This window comes from Lytechinus variegatus, chromosome 16 (assembly GCF_018143015.1).
Source record: "Lytechinus variegatus isolate NC3 chromosome 16, Lvar_3.0, whole genome shotgun sequence".
Taxonomy (NCBI): Eukaryota; Metazoa; Echinodermata; class Echinoidea; order Temnopleuroida; family Toxopneustidae; genus Lytechinus; species Lytechinus variegatus.
Window position 1 is genome coordinate 17,908,440 of NC_054755.1, and position 22,061 is coordinate 17,930,500.

The window sequence follows — 22,061 nt, forward strand, 5'->3', positions numbered from 1 at the left end:
CAAAGGAAAGTTCTTGATTTCTCTATTATATCTCTTTCCTAATCTGTATCATTTTAAGAGAGGCACAATAGTAAATGCAATTCGAATTCGGCTTTGACTTTCTTCCTGCTCTTCTTTTTCTTCTTTATCTACCTCTTCCTCTTCCATTTCATCTTCGTTTTATAAGATAATGCAAGGAATATCCTTCCTGTTCAGGTTTGCTTAATAAATCCCACTCACATGATGTTTCAAAAATTCATTTATTTAAGATTTACAAGATTTTCTTTAATTTTGTGGCCCAGTGGATTAGTCTTCCGACTTTGAAACAGAGGGCTGTGGGTTCGAATCCCAGCCATGGCGTAATTTCCTTCAGCAAAAAACTGATCCACAATGTGCTGCACTCAACCCAGGTGAGGTAAATGGGTACCGGTAGGAAGTAATTCCTCAAGAAGCTGTGTGCGCTGTGAACGCCTAGCTTAGCCGGGTAATATAGGAGCGCCTAGATTACCTAACAAGGTGGATATGTGCGCAATAATAAATATCTTGTATTATTATAACTACAAGTTATTGAGCTACCTTCAGTTTAGATTTAATTGTGATATAACTTCAGTTGATGAATATTAACTGAATTACTTTCATTTGTTTTTTTACTCTTTGTTAATTGATGTGTATCAGGATTCCCGGGTATACGAGGAGACAAAGGACAGGAAGGACCCATCGGACAGATCGGAGACATTGGCCCACCAGGAGTGCCGGGAGCCTACGGGCAGTATGGTCCTAAGGGAGCTCCTGGAGATGCAGGACCCGATGGGTTCTCTGGAACGTCGGGTCCCCAGGGTCTTCCGGGCCCTCCCGGGGTGGCGGGAATACAAGGAGAGAAAGGTCTACCAGGTTCACCAGGTATTTACTAATGAATGCCAGTCGCATCCGACTTCTGTAACTCCTATTTGTTTTGTACAGGGACAGTCTGGTTCCAGTGGCCAGAGGGTTTAAGTTACAACTAAACGTAACATGAAACACTTTGCCAAAGGTGCCAGTTTGCACCGTATTATAAGTCCATGGTGATCAATTTTTGCCTGGGAATAATACCTCTCATGATTAAAGGCTGAAAATTTAGCATGAACAAAAAAAGAAACATCAGATAAACAAAACACTGACAATTTCATTAATATTAATAATATCTCCACTTATTATTTTGTATACAATTACATATATATTCAAATTTTGTCCACCATGAATGAAAGATATTGGATTGACTACTGCTGATTGAATTTTAATATAGACTTTACAAGGATACACACATGCACCTAATGCATATTCTTGAGGAAATAATTGTTTTCACAAATTATTGCTTTTTTTTTTTTTTTACATTCAATAACTTCATTATTTGTTATCCGTATTTGTTCCTCTTTTTTTGCTATAAATACACCAATACTTTTTTATATGATTTGTTACTTTTTTTTAAATTTCTGATCATGGAGTATGTATTATACAGAGCGTGTGACACTAGCGCTGATCCGACAGTCCCAGACCTGTAAAAATCACTATCAGGCTAGTAACCTGTTGCATGAAAAGAACAAGTAAATTCTTGCCTACCAGCACATGTTCAAAATGGTGAATTTTCAGGTTTTCAAGTAAAGTCATTTCACATGTTTTTTCACCAATCTCACTACAAAAGGCTTGCGATTGTTACATTGAGACAAATGTTTAAAAATACTCTTTTTTTTGTCAATTTTTTTTCCCTTAAAGATAAATTCCAGTTTTGGTAACGATCTCAAAATGACTTTTTACAGAATCTAATATAATGACCACCCAAGTGTCTGTTTGTATGAATAAAAAATATGTGCCAAAGGATTCTGGGAGAAATTATGTGAATGGTGAGAAATAAGCAAAATAAGCACTGATTCGGTCACTTCCGTCGGGTCTTTATTCCAGCAATAATAATACACTGTCCCACGTATGCCTATTTGTGTTGGTGATCTTCAGTGTGAACGTTTTTCAGCGTAGATTTCAAGATTTCACAAAGTTCAGTTTATGTAACTGTACCAGATCTAGATCCTCGGTGATATTCTGACGATTAGGCCTGGTTTTACAGACTTTCTCATGAAATCAGCGTTTACTGCAACTACTGGCATTTCTCTTTAATAGAAAACTTTTTTTGGTTGTAGAAGGTTGGCAGGTCTGTGTATTGATCTCAGAATTGGTTTGAACAGAATCCAGTAGAAAATGACCACCAATGTACGTATGATGGAATGATTAATGAAATGAAAAATATGTGCCAAATAGCTCTGGAAGAAAATGTGTAATCACTGAGAAGTGAGCAAATCAATCCATCAAAATATGCTTTCCTTTGTTAGTGGTCTTCAGGGTTTTTCAGTCAAGATTTCATGATTTAACAATATAAATCTGTGATGATATGGAGACAACTAACCTTGATTTGAAAGACCACATGAAATACTTGTTTGCTGCCATTGTCATCTATTACCACTAGTAAAAATGATAATATATAGCATTTATGAGGTGCTCATTTTGTTGCACATTTGTTTAGTACCGATTGCAAGCTCGAAAGTTTTTTTTGTCATGTATTTTGATGATGAAGTGCTGCATGTCTGGATTGGATTGCACCTATTTTCATGAGAAAAATTATTATTGAGAATTGTAACATGTACAAAATTTTTAACAGATTATGTATTATGAAAAGAAACTTTACACAATTTATTTGATGGAAATTTATATTTACAGAGAGTTAAATTGAGTTTGTTTTTCTCAAAGTGGATTTCACACATTTACTTGGCAATTCAAGAATAAGTGTATAATTTACCCCATTATACTGGCTTATAGCTTATATTGTTAAGAGTGTCCACAGCATCCTAGGGTGTTGTTATTTTTTGTGGGAGGGTTCATCCTTCCTCAACCAGAGCTGCCAACTGTTAAGAAAAAGTCATAATTTTTATAATTTTCATTTCAAATTGACATTATTACACTTTTTTTACCTTTATTATGACACTTTTGAGATAGAATAGGTATGTACATTTGATACACACATAATAATACATTGCACATTGGTGAAATTTACTTGACTGACTATGCCAGCTAGTTCCTCACAAAAGCTCTGTAGCACCCTGGATGAATATTCCTGACAACCATCCTGTAGCGTTGACAACACTTGGCATTTAAATGTGAATTGCACATCTGTAATTTGTGTATTACATGTATTACCTCTTTTAAGAAATTTGTAATACCACGGAACACATATAAAATTATGACTTATCTCAGAATTTTGAGCTACTGGATTACTACTTTTTTCTTACAAAGGTTGGTAGCTCTGCTTAACACCTCCAAATGTTTTTCTAGTTAACGGTACACTCTCAGGCCTGCCACCTACTCCTTTTTAAAAGGAGTACTCCTTTTTTCTATTTTGAAATTTTCAATATACATTAGATCACATAAGTAAAGAAAAGAACTATGTACAGTCATGAAAAAATTATGTACAGTCATTTATGGGAAATATGCTGTGACTCCTATTTTTCAAATAAATCACTCCTATCATGTATGTTTAAGGTTGGTAGACCTGCTAACTATCATTAAAGAGAAATTCCAGTAGTTGTAGTAAACACTGATTTCATGAGAAAGTATGTAAAACAAGGCTAAATTGTCAGTATATCATTGAGGATCTAGATCTGGTTCAGTATCATTAACTGAACTTTGTGAATCTTGAAATCTACGCTGAAAAATGTTCACACCGAAGATCCCCAACACAGATAAGCGCACGTGGGACAATGTATAATTATTGCTTAGGGCGTCGGGCCCGACGCTCTACCCGAATCCTGTGCTTATTTGCTGATTTCTCAGCAATTACACAATTTCTTCCAGAATCCTTTGGCACCTGCGGTTAACTTATACAAACAGACACTTTGGTGGTCATTTCATTGGATTCTGTACGAACTCATTATGATAACGTTACCAAAACTAGCATTTACCTTTAACTCTATTTCCATTGTAATTTCTAGGTCAAGTGTTTACTGCTCATGCCTATTTGACTTCCTATATTACTATTATTTTACAGGTATGTCTGGTTTCCCTGGTTTTGATGGACAGCCTGGTGAACGAGGAGATTACGGACCAGATGGAGTCCCTGGAACTCGTGGTGAGAGGGGAGAAAACACCCAAGGTCCCATCGGGTTCCCTGGTGGACCAGGTCCCGATGGCAGGACGGGTCGCAAAGGTAATTTCTTTTTCTATCTGCAAAGCAGCTTTCTGCTGCATCAGCGCCAGCTAGTATGTAACTTATTACGTCTATCGAGGAAGTCGTTTACGGCACACCTTACCGTAAACCCCTGCCGTGATCATACCACCATGAAAATCTTCAAACATTATCTAATTACATCTAAGTTAATGAGTCATAGTGGCTGGCCCTATAGATGACAGAAGTTACTCTTGGGTCCTTTGGTTGAAGTGGAGCTGATTGCCGAGCAGAGATTCAAACCACAACCTCACAGTCATGAGTCCAATGCTCTAACTACTTGACCAAAAGGCGTCTGGAATTATTACATATAATCATTAATCCTGTAACCCATAGAGGCAGGCTTATACTAATCAGTCAGGTCGTGCGTGCAAAATCACTCGGGTTTTGGATTTCGATGTGATTTTTTTCTAACAGTGTCTTTGATGGGACAAACACACTGGGAAAATAAAATGAAGTTGAAATTCAAGTTTTGTCTCAAACCGGCAAATGCCTTCAATAAAATGTACTGGATTGCTGTTTTAACATAACAAACAAGCAAATTTTGACTACTGTTTTAACATAATCACATTCCACATATTAAACCTGATTTCTGTTGAAAATAGTGTACATCCCACATCGTTATCTCCCATCTACTCCAACATGTACTTATCTATCCACACAGTCGATTTTGATTGTGAGGTGCTGAACTGAAGTTATTGGTCACAAACACACTGTACTGAAGGACAGGAAGAGATGTTTGTGGGGATCGAGACTTTTCCAAATACTGGGGCCAGTATTATGCATTGTTTACCCATCTTGGAGTTCACTATGGAATTTGTAAACAAAAAGGGTCTGTTGTATAATGTAATGAATGAGTTGTTGTGGAGCGTCGTGGCCCAGTGGATTAGTCTCCGGACTTTTAAACAGAGGGTCGTGGGTTCAAATCCCAGCCATGGCATAATTTCCTGCAGGAAGGAATTCATCCACAGTGTGCTGCACACGACCCAGGTGAGGTAAATGGGTATCGGCAGGAAGTGAGTCCTCAAAAAGCTGAGTGCACCTGAATAGGTAGCCTAGCTTAGCTGGGTAATAATAATAGCAGGGCGCGCTGGGAGAACAGTTTTTGGAACTGAAGTGGCTACCCTGGGTAAATATACGATTATCATTATTATTGTTGTTATTGTTATTCTTACAGGTCAGCCTGGGCCAGCAGGTCTAAAGGGAGAACAAGGTTTCACAGGAGGTTTTGGCCTTCGTGGAGATTTAGGAGAGCCAGGAGCACCAGGACTTCCAGGAAGGAAGGGATTCAATGCATATGATGGCAGGCCTGGAAGACCAGGTCCTCCAGGACTCCAAGGTCCTCGTGGTAAGTAGTCCTCTAAGATGTTGTCCTTTGGGTGAACTTGTATTGTCATTCTTTCGAACCATAAATATGCTGAATCCAAAGACATATAATTGGAGACCAGGTCCTCATGGAATGAAGTCCTCAAGGATGCTTGCTGTCCTTTGAGTGGACTTGTATTGTTGCGTTCTTGAGAACCATAATTATTCTGAATCCAAACATACTGTAGATGATAGGAAGACCAGGTCGTCCAGGACTCCAAGGTCCTAGTGGTAAGTAGTCCTAGCTCTAGGATGCTGTCCTTTGGGTGGAATTGTGTTGTTACAATCTTGAGAACCATCCAAACATAGATAATGGGGAGTGAGGCCAGGTCCCTCAGGACTCCATGGTCCTCTGGGTGAGTAGTGTTCTGTAGTGTTGTATTTTGGGTGAACTTGTATCTTTGCTTTGTTTACAAACACAAGTATTCTGAATCCAAACATAGATAATTGGAAGACCAGGTCCTCTGGGGCTCAAATGTTCTCATGGTAAGTAGTCCTCTATAGAGTTGTCTTTTGGATCTTTAAATCATTTGAATCTCTGTCATAATTTTCTTTTTTTTTTTTCATTATTAGTGGCAGCAGTGGTATATGAATTGATGTCATTTACAAGTAAATGACCAGGGTCCTTTTACACAGACGTAAGCAATTTAATTGATAGTCTTGATTCTGGTATATTTAGATTGCAAGTCAACATTGTGGTCCATTATTAACTGTTTATTGTGGAAGCATCATGATGTAGCTGTTCTGTCTCTCACCTTGTAATCAGAGGGACGTGCATTAGAATCCCACCATGGCCTAGCATCCTTTGGCAAGTCGTCGATCCAAACTTTGCCACTTTCACCAGGGTGCTAATTGGGTACTGGTAGGAAACAACAGTCATTGTAATTAGTTAAGCAAGTATGCACCTAACAGGCTGCTGAAAAGCTATGAATCCAGTCACCGGGAAATGATAATTGTGAAGCGTTTTAAGCACTCTTAGATTGATATCGCGCTATGTGAAAGCCAGTTATTAATAATTATTGACTTTTCATCAATGTTTTATTTTGGACCTTTAGGTGAGATTGGAGATGCAGGACCAAGCGGAGTGAATGGTCCTCCCGGACCACCAGGAATCATTGGAGTAAGAGGTCTACCTGGAGACGCTGGAGATATAGGACCAAGTGGATTCCCAGGATTTCAAGGAAGACCAGGACAGAATGGTAAGACCAGAAACAAGTTTGGACCAGCGGATGCAATTCTATCCGTTATATCACCTGTCTTTAGAATGTAAAATTTTCAATGTGATAGATTTTGTTGATCATTTTAGTATTTCCTCTTGGACTGGTGTATTCAAGAAAGGAGCTGAACATTTTCTCAATCAAGCATTCAAAACCCAGCTGGAAATGCCACATTTTACATGCACTTTTTATTTCATAATTCAGTGATATCCAATTGATGAAATACATGTATTGTAGGTTAACTATTTTGTTTCTATTTTCTGCCAGAATTATGACGTTTTCCGCAAGAAATGAAAATACTTGGAACTATAACTGAAATGATCAAGTAGATAATACATAATGTTTTTTGTGATCATACCAGGAATGTTTGGAAATCGAGGACCGAGGGGATTTCCCGGAGAACCCGGTGATCCAGGTTTCCCAGGATTCCAAGGAATGCAAGGTGTCCCCGGATTTGATGGAAACCCTGGACCAGAGGGGAACATCGGAAACCCTGGTAAGCACCCTTAGATCTGGGTCCCGTCTTACAAAGAGTTGCAATTGATTCAAAAGTAGATTTTGTCTGGAAGATCGTGGTCGACTGGATAACGCACCTGCCTGGTAACGCTAGGGTCGGTGGTTCAAACCTCACTTGACTCTCTTTTATTTTTCTCAACGGTTTTTCCATGAGGGCTCGCATGCCTCTGGGCAATAGTACTGAATTTTACTTTTGCGAGCCCTGGCCCATGGAAAAAACGTTTTCTTACTCTTTTCTTTTTCATTTCTACTTTATCTATATTTAATTATTCAATTTCAAATTGTATTTATGTATTACATTGTACAATTTTTGTGTTTTTATGGCCAAATAAATAATAATAATAATAATAATCAACCTCATCCCTCTGAGAATCATCAATGTCATTCTGGAAATTTGGACGATGTTCTTTTGTAAACAAAGAGGAGCATACTGAAATGTTTAGAAAAGTTAAGAAAATGATGAATGTATGAATATGCATGTCTAGAAAAGATCTTGAACAAACCTGCATTTATAAGTTTGCATTATTGATCTTCCATAGTCGAGGTTGATCTAAATTAAAAGTAGGCTTCCCATGAATCTACTTAAGTTGTAAAGCATCAGATTTTCTGACACCTAAGTTGAATTGCTACTCTATGCTATTCCGATATTACCGGTTCATTGGGATGGTGTATTGCAACTTTGGTGTTAATATACTTTGGAAATGGTAGCTTCACTTGCAATGAGTGCTACACTGTATGACAGCTAGGATGTGAGGATTATGTGTTCTTTGGTGTATTTAGGGAATTCAATAAATCTGATTTGAGAATCATAAGTGAAATTATAGAGCTGATTAGTGGATACCCGTTGGCCAATTCACCAGATTTGAATATTGGTAATTTATTATTGATTTAAGTGGATTAACTTAGATTAATTGGTACTTTAAATTACTGATCATTAACTTGTCCCTAATTAAGTTTTGTTGTAAAGTTCGGTTGGTGAGCTGAATATGGCTTGAGTAGCGATGGTTTGAGTACCTGCTACTACTCAAACCATCGCTACTCAAGCCGTATTCAGCTCATCTCATCTGGTTTACCGTCCTTTTCAGGACTTCACTCATTTTCAAGAAAATAATGCTTCTATTTTTCTCTTTGCATCCTATCTCGTCCTTACATTGTACTTTTTCTGCCTCTTATTTCCTTCCCTTCATATCACACATGGTGAGCTGTAAACCTTCTCCACGTTAAAAACTCTACCATGTAAACCTACAAAGATCATCAAATTTACTCTTTTTCCCCCGATATCCAGGTCCAAGTGGTCGAGTGGGAGAACCTGGTAATCCTGGACCTGATGGGTTTTCAGGAGGACCAGGTCTGCAAGGAGAAATTGGAGAGAGGGGCCAGATGGGTGGTAATGGATACCTAGGACCTCCTGGATCTGACGGAGATCCAGGACCTAGAGGAGACCTCGGAACACCAGGCTTACCTGTAAGTTATTGGAATGTTCTAATGGAACCGTTTTATAGTTCTCTAGCTTCTTCTGCTCAGGGTTTTGATATCTTTAAAGAAAAAAAATTAAATGATAACCCCGAAAAGAGATTTTTCTTTCTGCGAGTTTGATTTTGTTCTCTGAGTGGCGCTGTGCATTACTGTTGATTTCTACCTGTAGGTGCTGCTCAGACCAAGTAAAATGTGGAATTAGTTTGAAAATCAACCATTATTATGGTACATTCCACCATTCCAATGGCACTTGCACTAGCAAACTCCTGTTTGTTTGATTGGGGATGATAGACATATGTCGGAAATTTATGAGTGAATTCTCAGAAAACATGTTTCCATGGTAGTTACCAAAAGTGTCATTTCTTTATGAAATGGACACGAGAGTGGTAATTTCTCTGGATTTACTTCTGTACCAAACTTAATCTCTAATATCTTATTTTGCAGGGAAACCCTGGTCTTGTTGGACTTCCTGGCAGACGAGGAGAAACTGGTCCAGATGGCCCAGTAGGTATGTAAATCTGAGTCTTTTCAGGGAAGTTTCTTTTTCATAACATCGCTTTAGCTGCAACCTAATCACGATGTGCTAAAACGTTTGCTTAAAGTTGTTCCTTATACTATAGCGGTGTTACTATATTTGAAGTACCTCAAAATTCATGGTATATATATATATAGTTTGGACTGAAATGCATTTACTCAGTTAAAATGTGAGGCTGCAATGGCTGCATATTTCAACTTTGTTTAAATGCAAAGTCAATGAAACTTTACAATATGAGTTGTTGGCAGTGATAAAGATACACACTACTATCTTGGGTACTAAATTGACAGCCTATTTTACAAAGATTTACGGTTGATTCAAATCACTATGACAAAGAGTTACGGTAGAATTGAATTAAACTCAAACGTGGATTGAATCAAGATCAATCTCAAATTCAATTTTAATGTGAATTAATCGTGTGTGATGGGCCAAAATCCATATTGATTCAGATGCTTATATGAACCATTAAGCCAGACAGGGGATGGGTTTTTTTTAATGTGCATGAACTTTTGTTGTGTTAGTTTTACAAACTTAAGGTGAAGGGGCCCCCGCTGCACATTGAACAACTGGCACAGTTTCTGATTCTTGATATTTTTCAAAAAGGTGTACCTGGATCTCCTGGAGTCAATTGCTTACCAGATAGATCAGTTTCTAATCCTTGATGATATTCTTTTAACATGTCAACCTAGACCTGGAATCAAAGGCTACCCAGGAAGCCCAGAACGTTGGGTTTTTCTGATCTTTGATGATATTCTTCAAACAGGTCAATCTGGAATCAATTGCTATCCAGGAAGATCAGTTTATAATCCTTGATGATATTCTTTTAACAGGTCAACCTAGACCTGGAATCAAGGGCTAGCCAGGAAGCCCAGAACGTTGAGTTTCTGATCTTTGATGATATTCTTCGAACAGGTCAACCTGGAGTCAATTGCTAACCAGAAAGATCAGTTTCTAATCCTTGATAATATTCTTTTAACTGGTCAACCTACACCTGGAATCAGGGGCTACCCAGGAAGCCCAGAACGTTGGTTTTCTGATCTTTGATGATATTCTTCGAACAGGTCAACCTGGAATTAATTGCTATCCAGAAAGATCAGTTTCTAATCCTTGATGATATTCTTTTAACAGGTCAACCTAGACCTGGAACCTGGGGCTACCCAGGAAGCCCAGAACATTAAGTTTCTGATCCTTCATGATATTCTTTTAACAGGACAACCTGGACCTCCTGGAATCAAGGGCTACCCTGGAAACCCAGGACGTAATGGTTTCTCAGGTCTTCCTGGACAGAAGGGAGAGAAAGGAGATGAACCAGACGTTGTACCTCCAGAAGTGCTTGTCGGAGAAAAGGGATTCCAAGGAGAGCCTGGACCAAGTGGACTGATAGGTAAGTCATTTGTCCTAAGCCTGGGGCACACCACACCATCCTTTACAATCCAATTTTCAAAGAAATTGTGAAAGCATTTTATATGAATATTCCTCCCTATCTAATCTTAAAAATCAAAGTATCAAATACCGATATGAATGCTTAAATCAAAATTCAAGTCTACTTCAAGCCTCACTGAATTACCATAAATGAAATTCGATTCCAAGTAGATCTTCATGGGCTGTAATGACATCATGGACTGTGACTTGAAATCAATTTAGACTTAGTTGTACTTGTGCATGTTCTTTGCTTGCAGCAAAACAGAATTCTGATTTGTTTTTCAAGCATTACGCCCTACTTCAAATAATATCTCTTTACTTCTTGGAACTGTGATATTTAGTACACAATGTAGCTTTTATAAAAGTCTTGTCTTATTCAGATCTTACAGTAAGTCAGTTGCACCGTCGGGGTCTTTTGGAAGGGACTCAGACTCCGACCGTGGAAGATAATGTTTGTGTGAAAGGAGGAAAGGCAGAAAAACAGATTAGTGAAAATATAAAAATATACAATAACTGTAACTTTTTAATTCTGTAACTACCAAGGAGATCTTGACTGTGATTGGCTTCGGAGTCCTGTCAAGCATTTACCGTTGCCATTATGCCAAAGTTACAATAGTTGTAACCCAACAACTTACATGTAGTGGCTAGATTGTGACAAGCAGTGAGGACAACTCCCACTCATCATGTAATTAATCATCAATTAGTTGAATTGTTAACTGAGGACATTGAAAATGTTTGCATTGGAGACATTCTATACAACAAACATGGTGAAAGCATACCAGGAAAGTTTAAGCTCTGTCTGATTCATGAAGTGCCATTTGTACACTTAGGCACATTTGGAGTAAAGCTGATTTCTAATTCTATCCCAAATTTGAATCTTGCCTCATTTGGTTGTCTCACCGTGATAAGATAAGGCTGATAAAGTGGATGATGATTGTGATAATGATGATGGTGATAATGATCTGACAACCATGATTGTGATATATCATGATCATGCAAGTATCTGTGCAAATTAGAAAAACCCATGAACAGATTCAAGAATGCTTCTTTACAAAATGTACGTAATCATTCTGGGTAATAATTCCTCTCTTAAATCAAATCCTTTGTTTGTATGTTGGTCAGTGATATACAGTTTCTTACAAAAATAGATTTTTGTAGGCATATATTCTTTATTTATCATGTTACAGGGCAAGTGGGAGAGCCTGGCCCGCCAGGAGAGAAAGGATTCCCCGGTCGGAGAGGACTGGCTGGTGAAGATGGCCCTCCTGGGCCAGAAGGAGAACCGGGATTACCAGGTAAAATTCATTTTTATTTATTTCAATTCATTTCGTTCCATTACATTTCAATTCAATTTGATTTATTTTATTTCATTTCATTGCATTCCAATTCATTTCATTGCCTTTCAATTCATTTATTTCATGTCAATGTAATTCTTTTCCAATTTGTTCTGATTCATTTTAATGCAATTCATTTCATATCAATTTATTTCAGATTTATTACATTTTAATTCATTTCATATCAATGTATTTCAAATTAATTACATTTCAAATTAATTACATTTCAAATTCATTACATTTCAATTCATTTCGATTCACTCCCAATCATTTCAGTTCACTCTTGGTGATTCAATAATAAGTTTCCTTTCTGAATAAGGTGACAATGCATCAAGAACCTTGGAATGTGTAATCTGTATCTTAAGGTGGTTTAAAACAGCCTCGATCATGAGAATCCCTGTTAAATTACGAGAACATTTTTAAGCTAAGAAATACCCATTAATTATTCCTGCATTCACATCGCCCTGAAACATACCCTTCGGGATAAGTTCCTGAAGTTACAAGCATGCGCAGTATGATCTGATAAGCAGGCAAGGTGTGAGATTCAAAATCACTCAGCAGGGCACCAACGGCGCCCGTGCCCAATTACACACTGTGCTAAAAGTTCCTTCAAATTGCTTTCACATTGCTAAAATACCTGCGACCTTGGAAAAATTACGAAAGTTCTCGTAATTTTGACAAGTACCTAATGTTTAGTGCTTATTTTCTTTCTGGGAGCTTACGTGTAATTTGCCAATATTACCTGGTATTTTCTGATCAGGGTAAACTTTCTGATGAGAAAATACCTAGAACTGATGAACTTTGAGGCGGTCTGAAACGACCTAGCATCTCCTACTGTTGACTGGTGATAAAGCAATCAAGTTGGAATAGAGATTTAAATAAGGTTGTTTTTTTTCATCTCTCCTACGAAGTGCACTATTTTCATGAATAACCCCATTGTCTTTCTATTTGAATATTTTGTTTCATTCTTAGGGCTAGTTGGATTCCGAGGTGCGCCAGGCGAAGACGGACCAAAAGGAGGACCAGGCCTCATTGGCGAACAAGGTAGGCTGTGTGTAATATAGTTTTGGGGCCATGAGGTCAATGGTCAAGGTCACAGGTCATTTTTTTTTTGGTGCTATTTAGAAATTTAATCATCATTTTTGGGGAGTGTTGTGGGTATCGAACAGTGTAAAGTGTCATGGGCCAGAGAGGCTCACAGAAAATAACTATTTAAATGATTATTATATAATCTCATTTTCAAACATGGCTAGCGTATGCACGCATGAATCATAATCTGATATGTTTTTATGCTTCGGGGTCAAAGGTCACATGTTATTATATATGGCTTGTAAAATGGCTTGTAATATCTTTAGGAGTGTTTGTGGATACACTTTGAACCTGGCACATTCATGTATCAGGAAGTGAAAATGATCTCGGGGGTTTTGAGTGATTCGGGGTCACAGTTCAAAGGTCATAGAGGTATAAATGTACCTGTATTCTCTCAATAAATCCTTAACTGTATGAGGGATACATCCAACATTGAATCATGCATGCATACACTTGTGATTAGATAAAATGATACTGTAGATTATCTTAATGTATCAGTAGTCAACTCATACCAGCTGGAACCAGAGGATCCCTGTGCGAAGGCAACGGGAATCTCACAATTCAGTAGTCAGGGAGTTATTGTAATTAAAGTATTATTCAGATATGGCAAATGAAAAAGCATGAATTTTAACTGTTGGCATTTATATTCCAATCCAGTGCTCATGTAATAGTATAGTGCTATGTAATCTCCTTGCTTTTGTGTTTTTTTTTGTTTTCAGGCGAAGCAGGGTTGAAAGGTTTCCCAGGTTATGATGGTATCCCAGGTCAGAAGGGTAACCCAGGACGTAACGGCTTCCCAGGATTCCCCGGTGAACCAGGAGACGCAGGAGAGAAAGGAACCCCGGGTAAGCATTGTAGTATTTCATGAAGAGTTTGTTTTTTCAATGCTTTTCACCGACCAATGTGCTCTCAGCCAATCAGGTGCAAGAATTTCAGTAGCTTATAACATTTATCTGGGAAAAACCATTGACATTTTGCTTCATGAAACCATCCTTGGGACTAATCCAAGTTAAATTCTATTTGCCGAGGACCAACTAGCTTGTTGATTCTTAATCCCCTTATTTCATTAGCAACTTTTATTCTTAAAGGGATGGTCTGAGCTGAAAATATTGATATCTGAATGATTAGAGTAAATTCTCAGAGCAAAATGCCGAAAATTTGATCATAATGGATAACAAATAACAAAGATATTGAATTTTAATTCAATGTGATTCGATTTGCTTTGCTTGTATTTGATTTGATTTGAATTAATTTGATATAATTATTTTTTACATTTTTATTCTTATTTTTTTATTTATTTATTTTTTCAAGTTTTTTTTTTAATTTCCCTCTGATAGGGCATATATTTGCATAGTACATTTTACCAATGATATAATTGACATAATACCAAGCATATCATACACAGATAGCATGATTTTGAGCAAAGTATAGGCCTACAGGGCGTTTCAAACAAAAGTCAAGCGATTCCTAGAGTGGTCATGTCCTACACCCATCCGTTCCTCCGCCGACACATGCATTCTTATTTTGATTTCATTTCTATTTTTACTTTTGTTTTAACTCTGATATGATTTGATTTATTTATTGTGATATTGATTTATGAAACAGGTTCTCGTGGCTTGAAGGGATACCCTGGTCTGAAGGGAAACCAAGGATTGCCCGCTCCAGAGGGAGGCACTGGAGCACCAGGAACCCCAGGGACACCAGGAGGGCCAGGAGATATAGGTAAGGTCTTTGCTCCTTTCTTCATGGCATGCTACATGGTTTTATACGCCCGTACTACGAGACATTATTTTCAGCTATGTACATTTTATATTGTAACATCTTAAATGAATAAATGGAATTGAATTTAATTGATTTGAACTATCCCACACAGCCAGAATCTATCTCTTACCACTAAGAACTATCCTCCATTCACATATTTGCCAAATATCATAAAGATCAACCCAACATATACAGACCTATCGCTTTCATTAAAAAAGAATTGTGCCCTGCTCACAAAACTTTTCCACATAACAAAGAGCTATCCTCTATTCATATAACTATCCCATACTGTCAAGAACCATGCCCCTCTCACAGAATAATTCTACCAGTGTCTGAAAGATATTTCTCTCATTTGCAAAACTATCCATTATCTCAAAGAAATACATGTATAACACATCAAAAAGAACTATCCCCTTTTTGAAAGAATTATGACATAGGCACAGAACTATCCCACACCTCAAAGATTTATGCATTATTTTTCAGAACTACTCCCGACTTACAGAAATGTTCCATGTCTCCAAGATCTATTCTTCACTTTTCCAGAATTGTCCCATATCTCACAGAACTATGCCATCACAAAATAACTATGCCCTGCTGAGAGAATTACCCAGTATCTCAGTTATACCGGACTGAAAAAGAAACCCTCCAAAAAAAAGAAAAACAGAATGAATAGAAAATAATGAATGGATGGATGGATGATTAAATAAATAAATATCTTCTCTTGTCTATTTCTCTCTTTGTGCATCTCTCTCTCTCTGTCTCTATTTTCACCCCTCTCGTCCTTGTACATGTATATCTTGTCTTTCTATGTGTTTTCTTGTCTATCTCTCTCTCTCTCTCTATCTTTCTCTTCCACTCTCCTCAGGAATACCTGGTAGGCCTGGAGGTCCAGGTCCTGTAGGTTTTGCAGGATTGAAGGGAGAACCTGGTGAGCCTGGTCCAATGGGTCCCAGACCAAGAGATCCTGAACCCGGTCCTCAAGGAATGCAAGGAGTTCCAGGAATACCTGGATTAAGAGGTTAGTCTCAACATCGCAGAGGGGGTGGTTTCACAGAGGATAAAGTGTGACAAAGAGCCATGCTTAAATGTTTTTTTTTTGTATTTATGTTTTTATTAAAAATCAGATCAAAGTAAAATATTTACAGTTATTCATTGAGGTTATAACAATCGCTCATAATCTCATTTACAAGTTTTGCAAGAAAAAGGCAGAAAATAAGATTTCAACAAACAATCTGTTTTCAGTACCTATGTAAACTTATAAAAACCAGGGTTCATATGCATAAATTATTTTAAGTTTCAGCTTTCTAGCAAAATCAATAGGTCGAATAAAGGATAGTCGATATTACACTCTGGACATTACAATGTGTTTTAAAAAAAACAGACTTCATACTAAATGACCATGTGCAACGTGTGAAACAGTACGAATGTTGGACATTCAGCCTCCCATTTGATCGCGTGCAACAAGCAAAGTTGGCATTGTACAATAATGATGTTTCTGTTCAGATTGCCTTTGTCATCCAATTTTTGTTAACACATTATTGAAAGACATTTTTGAACAAGTGCAAAAAACAGTTTCCATAAACCACAGCCAGAGATGATTAAGTATCTGGGGCAAAACGGGTGCTCAGTGGGTTCTAAACAATGCCAGCCGTAACTTGAAGCTTGGTCGAGCGGACTTGATGAGTCAACCTTTTGGTGGGATCATTTCTTGACAGGTTACAAAGGATTTGCTGGACCGTACGGAGATGCTGGTTCTATTGGGGATCAAGGAGAAAAGGGAAGACCAGGAAACTTTGGACTAAAAGGAGCTCCAGGACCACCAGGTTAGTGCTAGGTGCCCAAGGCTTACTGAAATTGTAAGGTGTAGTATGTTCCACAGAAGAGAGATGATGATCGTGATGGTGATGATGGTGATGGTGATGATAATGATAATGATGATGATGATGATGATGATGATGGTGACGATGGTGATGATGACAATGGGGTTGATGATGGTGATGGTGATGACCATGATGATGACCATGGCGGCAGCAAGGGAGACGACGAATATTATGAGAGGATAATGATGATGAGGATGTAGTAGTCATCATCATCATCGCCTTTGCTGCATTATGCCCGGTTGACACTTGCACGCATTCTTGTTCCCGCATAGTTTGCGCATGGGCACGCACTCATGCGGGCCAATGCGCGAGATTTGCATTGCAGCTTGCGGATAGGTGCGTGCCAGTGCGTGAAAAGTGTGTCAAAATTTTCAACATGTTGAAAATTTTGACACGCATTACAAATTCGTGAACTGTTCGTGAACTATGTGTAACTGTGCGCAACATAGTTTTTCCACTGCTTACCACTTCATGTCATTGAAATAGAAATTTCATGGCGCAGAGAATAGTAGGCATACTCCCGGGGTAATGGCACGCAGTTTACGACTAGTTCACGACAGGTCGCGCATACTTTGCGCATAGGTCAAGCATACTTCACGCGTAGTTCACAAATGATATGCTCAAAATTGTGAGTGCAGACCACGTGATCAGTATGAGTCGTCCTAATCAACGAACGTAGAGGGTGTCAACACAAGAACTTTGAATATTTAAATTTGCGCTAGATACGTCACAGAATAGGGGGTCGATAACGTTTGCTGAAAGCACGTCGGGACAGTGCGTGAACTATGCGCAAACACTGGGTGAACTATGCGCGAACTATGCGCAAACAATGTGCAAACATGTCGTGAATGTGTCGGGACATTGTGTGAACTGATGTAGCCAAGTCGTGCCATAAAGTGTCCCGCATTGGCACGCATCAATGCGGGGCAATGCGGGCACCACAATGCGTGCAAGTGTCAACCGGGCATTACTATATCATTAATAGTTTATCATCACCATCTTTCAATTTTGAAAATGACAGGTCAGCCAGGATTCAATGGAGATAAGGGAGACAGAGGAGATCCTGGTATTGCTGTCAAGGGTGTGAAAGGTGACCCAGGTGATCCAGGCTACGAAGGCTTCCCTGGAAGGATGGGTCTACCCGGCATAGATGGGCCAGAAGGACCTCTTGGTAAATATCGGACCATCCACCCTAAAATAAACTTTAAGTCACCCAAAACAAATTTTTAGATTTTCTCTTAGTTTGAAAAGGCATATCCGAAACCTTAGAAGGATATACAACTTGTCAAATTGATAAACAAAAAAAAAACGTCACAAATACTTGATTGAATGCAGAAGAAATTCAGTGAGGGTTTTATAAAAAAACAAGGTTTGAAATCTGGGTACATTTGAGCATGAGAAGTGCGCAATCTCGGTGAATCTTTCAAACAATCTGCAAATAAATCATAGAGTACTGAAGTGTGACATCACCTTTTCATTTTGAGTGGGGTGGGGAGTAATTCAGTAGTTTGTTGACTTGACATATTTGAGTAGCCCATGATTATAAACAATCCACCCACAAATTTAGACTTAATAAGATTCAATATGGACCGAGGTATAGGCGAATGAATGCCATAGGTTTGCTCATATAGATCTATTTTTTAATATACCGTAGGCCTCTATATAAATCTATTTCCTGATATGTTAGTCCTACCATTCAAATGATTCAACTGTTTGACTATATTTGTTTGTTTTTGTCTGTATGTAGGACCTAAAGGAAGGCCAGGTCCGTTTGGAGATTTTGGTCCGTCTGGTCTACCAGGGCGCAACGGACAGCCTGGAGCACCCGGTTTCCCAGGAGACCCAGGAGAGAACGGTTATGGAGGTAGAGTATTTCTTGAAATATTTCCACTGTCGTGATCATTAGGATAAGATGATAAATTGCTGCTGGGGCTCCAAGTATCTCAAAGAGTCAAATATTTAAGAGTTCAGGGGCTCGTTGCAGAAAGACAAAAATATCAGGAAAAGTCCTGCATTCAGGCAGTCAGACATTACCTTTAGTAGAATTGCCTTGTTTGTCAAAAGTAATTGCATTTATTTCTGGACTTGTTTGGCTTCTTTGTCAAACTTACAATTTTAGAGCACGGTTGGAAGGAAATAGCATTTACTATTGCACATCTGACCGGTTTATAATATGTTCATATCTACCCCTGATAGTTATCTTGGAAGAAGACCAGACCGATCTGTAAAGAATCTTGATCTAATTGCTCATGTAGTGTTTTATCTTTTTCCTTCTCAATTTATGATCGAGAGCAACATTTGCTATGCGTTTTAAAGAGGTGATGCAGGATAAACTCAGTGGCCCATATTCTGGTTTAAACACAGGTTTAAAGTTGTGGTTTCAGTATGGGAAGCCAAAAGTATCATAATTTTAATTAAGTTGTATGTTTCTTATGTTTACTGTGCTCTTTCCTGATTTATCGATCATGAAGACAATCATTTATTAATACTTCCGAGACAATTATGAATGATTTGAGAGCCAAATGAGCTGAAGTATGATATTTCTGCTGTTAGTGATTTATGTAACAAGTGGCTATCCATACTTAAACCACAACTTTTAACCTGAGTTTAAGTAAAACCTCCTATCAGAATACGTGCCTATAAGACTTGATAATCTGTATGAATGTAGCATTTATATTTCATATGATAATTATGTAGATAGGCCTACATAAGTTATTTATCACCTGGGCTACTCATTCTAGGTGTCTTCACTTCTACTGTGATGAGTTCTGTTCAGAATCTTCAACTGATTCTAGTCTTAATCAATTCCTTATATCTTCCTTACAGGACGTCCTGGAACACCTGGTCCTAAGGGAATGGAAGGAAACATTGGTGTTGTGCCCCACCGAGGTCATTTCATCACCCGCCACAGTCAATCCAGGAATGTCCCCAACTGTCCCGCGGGCACCGTGGAGCTCTGGAGAGGCTTCAGTATCCTATTCTCCATGGGTAATGGACACTCTCACCATCAGGATCTAGGTAAGTCTATCAGGCTTGAAGAGATAGAGGACAACTGAACCCCATTCCAGAGGTTAAATGATTTGACTATCCAGAGAGAATTTACGCACTAAAATCTCCAATGCTTGGATATGTGTGGAAGAGCCGTGGTGTAGTGGTTCTGACTCTCGCCTTGTAAACAGAAGGTCGTGTGTTCGAATCCCACTGCAGTCTAGCGTCCTTTGGCAAGGCGCTAATCAACACTTTGGCACTCTTGACCCAGGTGCTAAAGGGGTAATCCGTAGGATGCAAAAGATATTGTATGTTTTGATTTGTGTGGGAAGGAAATGAATCCAATGACCAGGGTAATGATATGCTGTAACGTGCTTTGAGTCATTCTGAGTCATTCTGGGAAAAGCGCTTTATGAAAATTGGCTATTATTATTATATCAGAAATAAAGAGCTAGCCTGTTTAAGATGATGAGTGGAGAGAGGATTATTAGGATATGCAAGTCATAATCTCAGGGCTCCTAATCATGAGATAATTGTGTGTGTGGAGGGGGTTAATGCACAAATTTGTTTATTGGATAACCTTTGAATGTTATATTTCACTTACATGTCTTAATGCAAAGTATTGTAGAACAAGTATGGTATCAAAAACTGACACCAACACTGACCCCAAAACTGACACCAACAGCAACACCCCAAAACAGACTCAACAGCAACACTGTCACAGACATATACAAAAAGACGGACACCAATATTGGCACCAACAGTAACACTTCCACAGACCTCGGCATCATACTTTAAATCATCCAATGACTCCACATGAATAAAGTGATGCATTTTTCATCCATTCATTTTCAGGTGATGCTGGTTCTTGCTTGCAACGCTTCAGCACCATGCCTTTCCTCTTCTGCAACTTCAACAACGTCTGCAACTATGCCAACCGCAACGACCGTTCCTTCTGGCTCACGACCAACGAGCCGCTTCCCATGATGCCTGTAATGAACCAGGCCATCGACCCTTACATCAGTCGGTGCACGGTGTGCGAGGCTCCTACTCAATCCATTGCGGTTCACAGTCAGTCGCAGGAGATACCGCAATGTCCTGGAGGCTGGAGGAGCCTCTGGACTGGGTACAGTTTCTCTATGGTAAGTTGAGTTGCCAGTGGGTTGTCCATTATTTGGTTACCTGAAGCAGCATCACCCACCAGCTTTGGGACTCTCGGCAAAGATGCCAGAATGTTCTCAGTAGACATTTTGGGGGGAGGTGGGGGGGGGGGGCTTCTAAAGCTTTGTTTGGCTGGAATATTCCGGCACCACTGAATCTTTGTACACTGTATCTGCTTTCAAAGGTGATGCACATACCACAATGTCAGCATTTTTCTGGGCAGCGCATATCCCAGAATTCATTCTATATCAAACAGCAGCTAAAAGAATTATTTGATTCATAAATCTTACAATTCACATGTTTAGGATATATTATTTGTATACCATGTAACACTTGATCATTTTCTCTTCTCTGACAACAGTACACAGCAGCTTCTGAAGGAGGCGGCCAAGGCCTTGAATCGGTCGGCTCCTGCCTGGAGAACTTCCGTGCCACGCCTTTCATCGAGTGCAATGGCAGAGGTAACTGTCACTTCTTCTCAAACAAATACAGCTTCTGGTTAACGGTCATCGATGAGGAAGACCAGTTTGCCATTCCCAGGAAACGTACCATCAAATCGGGCCAGCTCCAGTCTGTCGTCGGCCGCTGCAGAGTGTGCCTTAAAATCAACTAAATTGGTCTCTTTCTACAATACTCCAGTCAAATAATAAAGAACATCTCCTGGCATGCAGACTCAGAAACATTTATTGAAGTTTATACCAAGGACTAACATCAGGGAATTACCATTCTTTGGAAGCAAGTGAAAACGTGATTTTTTTTTATTCAAAAGCGTATTATTTAAGTATCGACTGAGGGCTAATATCTAGGAAAGACACTTTGTTGGAAACGAGTAAAGAAAGGTTAAGGTCTGTCAATCTAGAGACAATTATTCAAATTTGACCAATTTGATCATCAGGGAAAGGCTATTCAATTGAAACATGTATACTTCAATGAGTGTTAGAACTTTGTGTACTCAAATGAAGGCGGTTAGGACCAGAGCTGTGGATGTTTTTTGTCAGAAATTCAGTTAGGTCTGAAATTCTTGAGGTACAATGACAAGGTAAAGACAGAAGATTTTGTTTTTGAATTGAGCATCATTCAGTCACAGAAGGTGGG

The 22,061-nt window shown here is 38.7% G+C and overlaps 1 protein-coding gene across 1 annotated transcript in view; it reads left to right on the forward strand.

Moving 5' to 3' along the window:
• The window catches only part of LOC121429798 (collagen alpha-5(IV) chain-like), a 94,049-nt gene extending 72,435 nt beyond the window's left edge, over nucleotides 1-21,614 (forward strand). The window contains exons 23-41 of the mRNA XM_041627031.1: nucleotides 655-879; nucleotides 4,046-4,204; nucleotides 5,400-5,570; nucleotides 6,643-6,786; nucleotides 7,166-7,300; nucleotides 8,606-8,784; nucleotides 9,241-9,304; nucleotides 10,542-10,715; nucleotides 11,941-12,048; nucleotides 13,060-13,131; nucleotides 13,896-14,021; nucleotides 14,782-14,898; nucleotides 15,803-15,955; nucleotides 16,653-16,760; nucleotides 17,839-17,988; nucleotides 18,565-18,681; nucleotides 19,644-19,835; nucleotides 20,661-20,947; nucleotides 21,328-21,614. Coding sequence (XP_041482965.1) covers nucleotides 655-879; nucleotides 4,046-4,204; nucleotides 5,400-5,570; nucleotides 6,643-6,786; nucleotides 7,166-7,300; nucleotides 8,606-8,784; nucleotides 9,241-9,304; nucleotides 10,542-10,715; nucleotides 11,941-12,048; nucleotides 13,060-13,131; nucleotides 13,896-14,021; nucleotides 14,782-14,898; nucleotides 15,803-15,955; nucleotides 16,653-16,760; nucleotides 17,839-17,988; nucleotides 18,565-18,681; nucleotides 19,644-19,835; nucleotides 20,661-20,947; nucleotides 21,328-21,579 — 2,933 coding nt within the window. The 3' untranslated portion in view covers nucleotides 21,580-21,614. The remainder of the gene's footprint in view (nucleotides 1-654; nucleotides 880-4,045; nucleotides 4,205-5,399; nucleotides 5,571-6,642; nucleotides 6,787-7,165; nucleotides 7,301-8,605; nucleotides 8,785-9,240; nucleotides 9,305-10,541; nucleotides 10,716-11,940; nucleotides 12,049-13,059; nucleotides 13,132-13,895; nucleotides 14,022-14,781; nucleotides 14,899-15,802; nucleotides 15,956-16,652; nucleotides 16,761-17,838; nucleotides 17,989-18,564; nucleotides 18,682-19,643; nucleotides 19,836-20,660; nucleotides 20,948-21,327) is intronic.
• The last annotated feature ends 447 nt before the right edge of the window (nucleotides 21,615-22,061 follow it).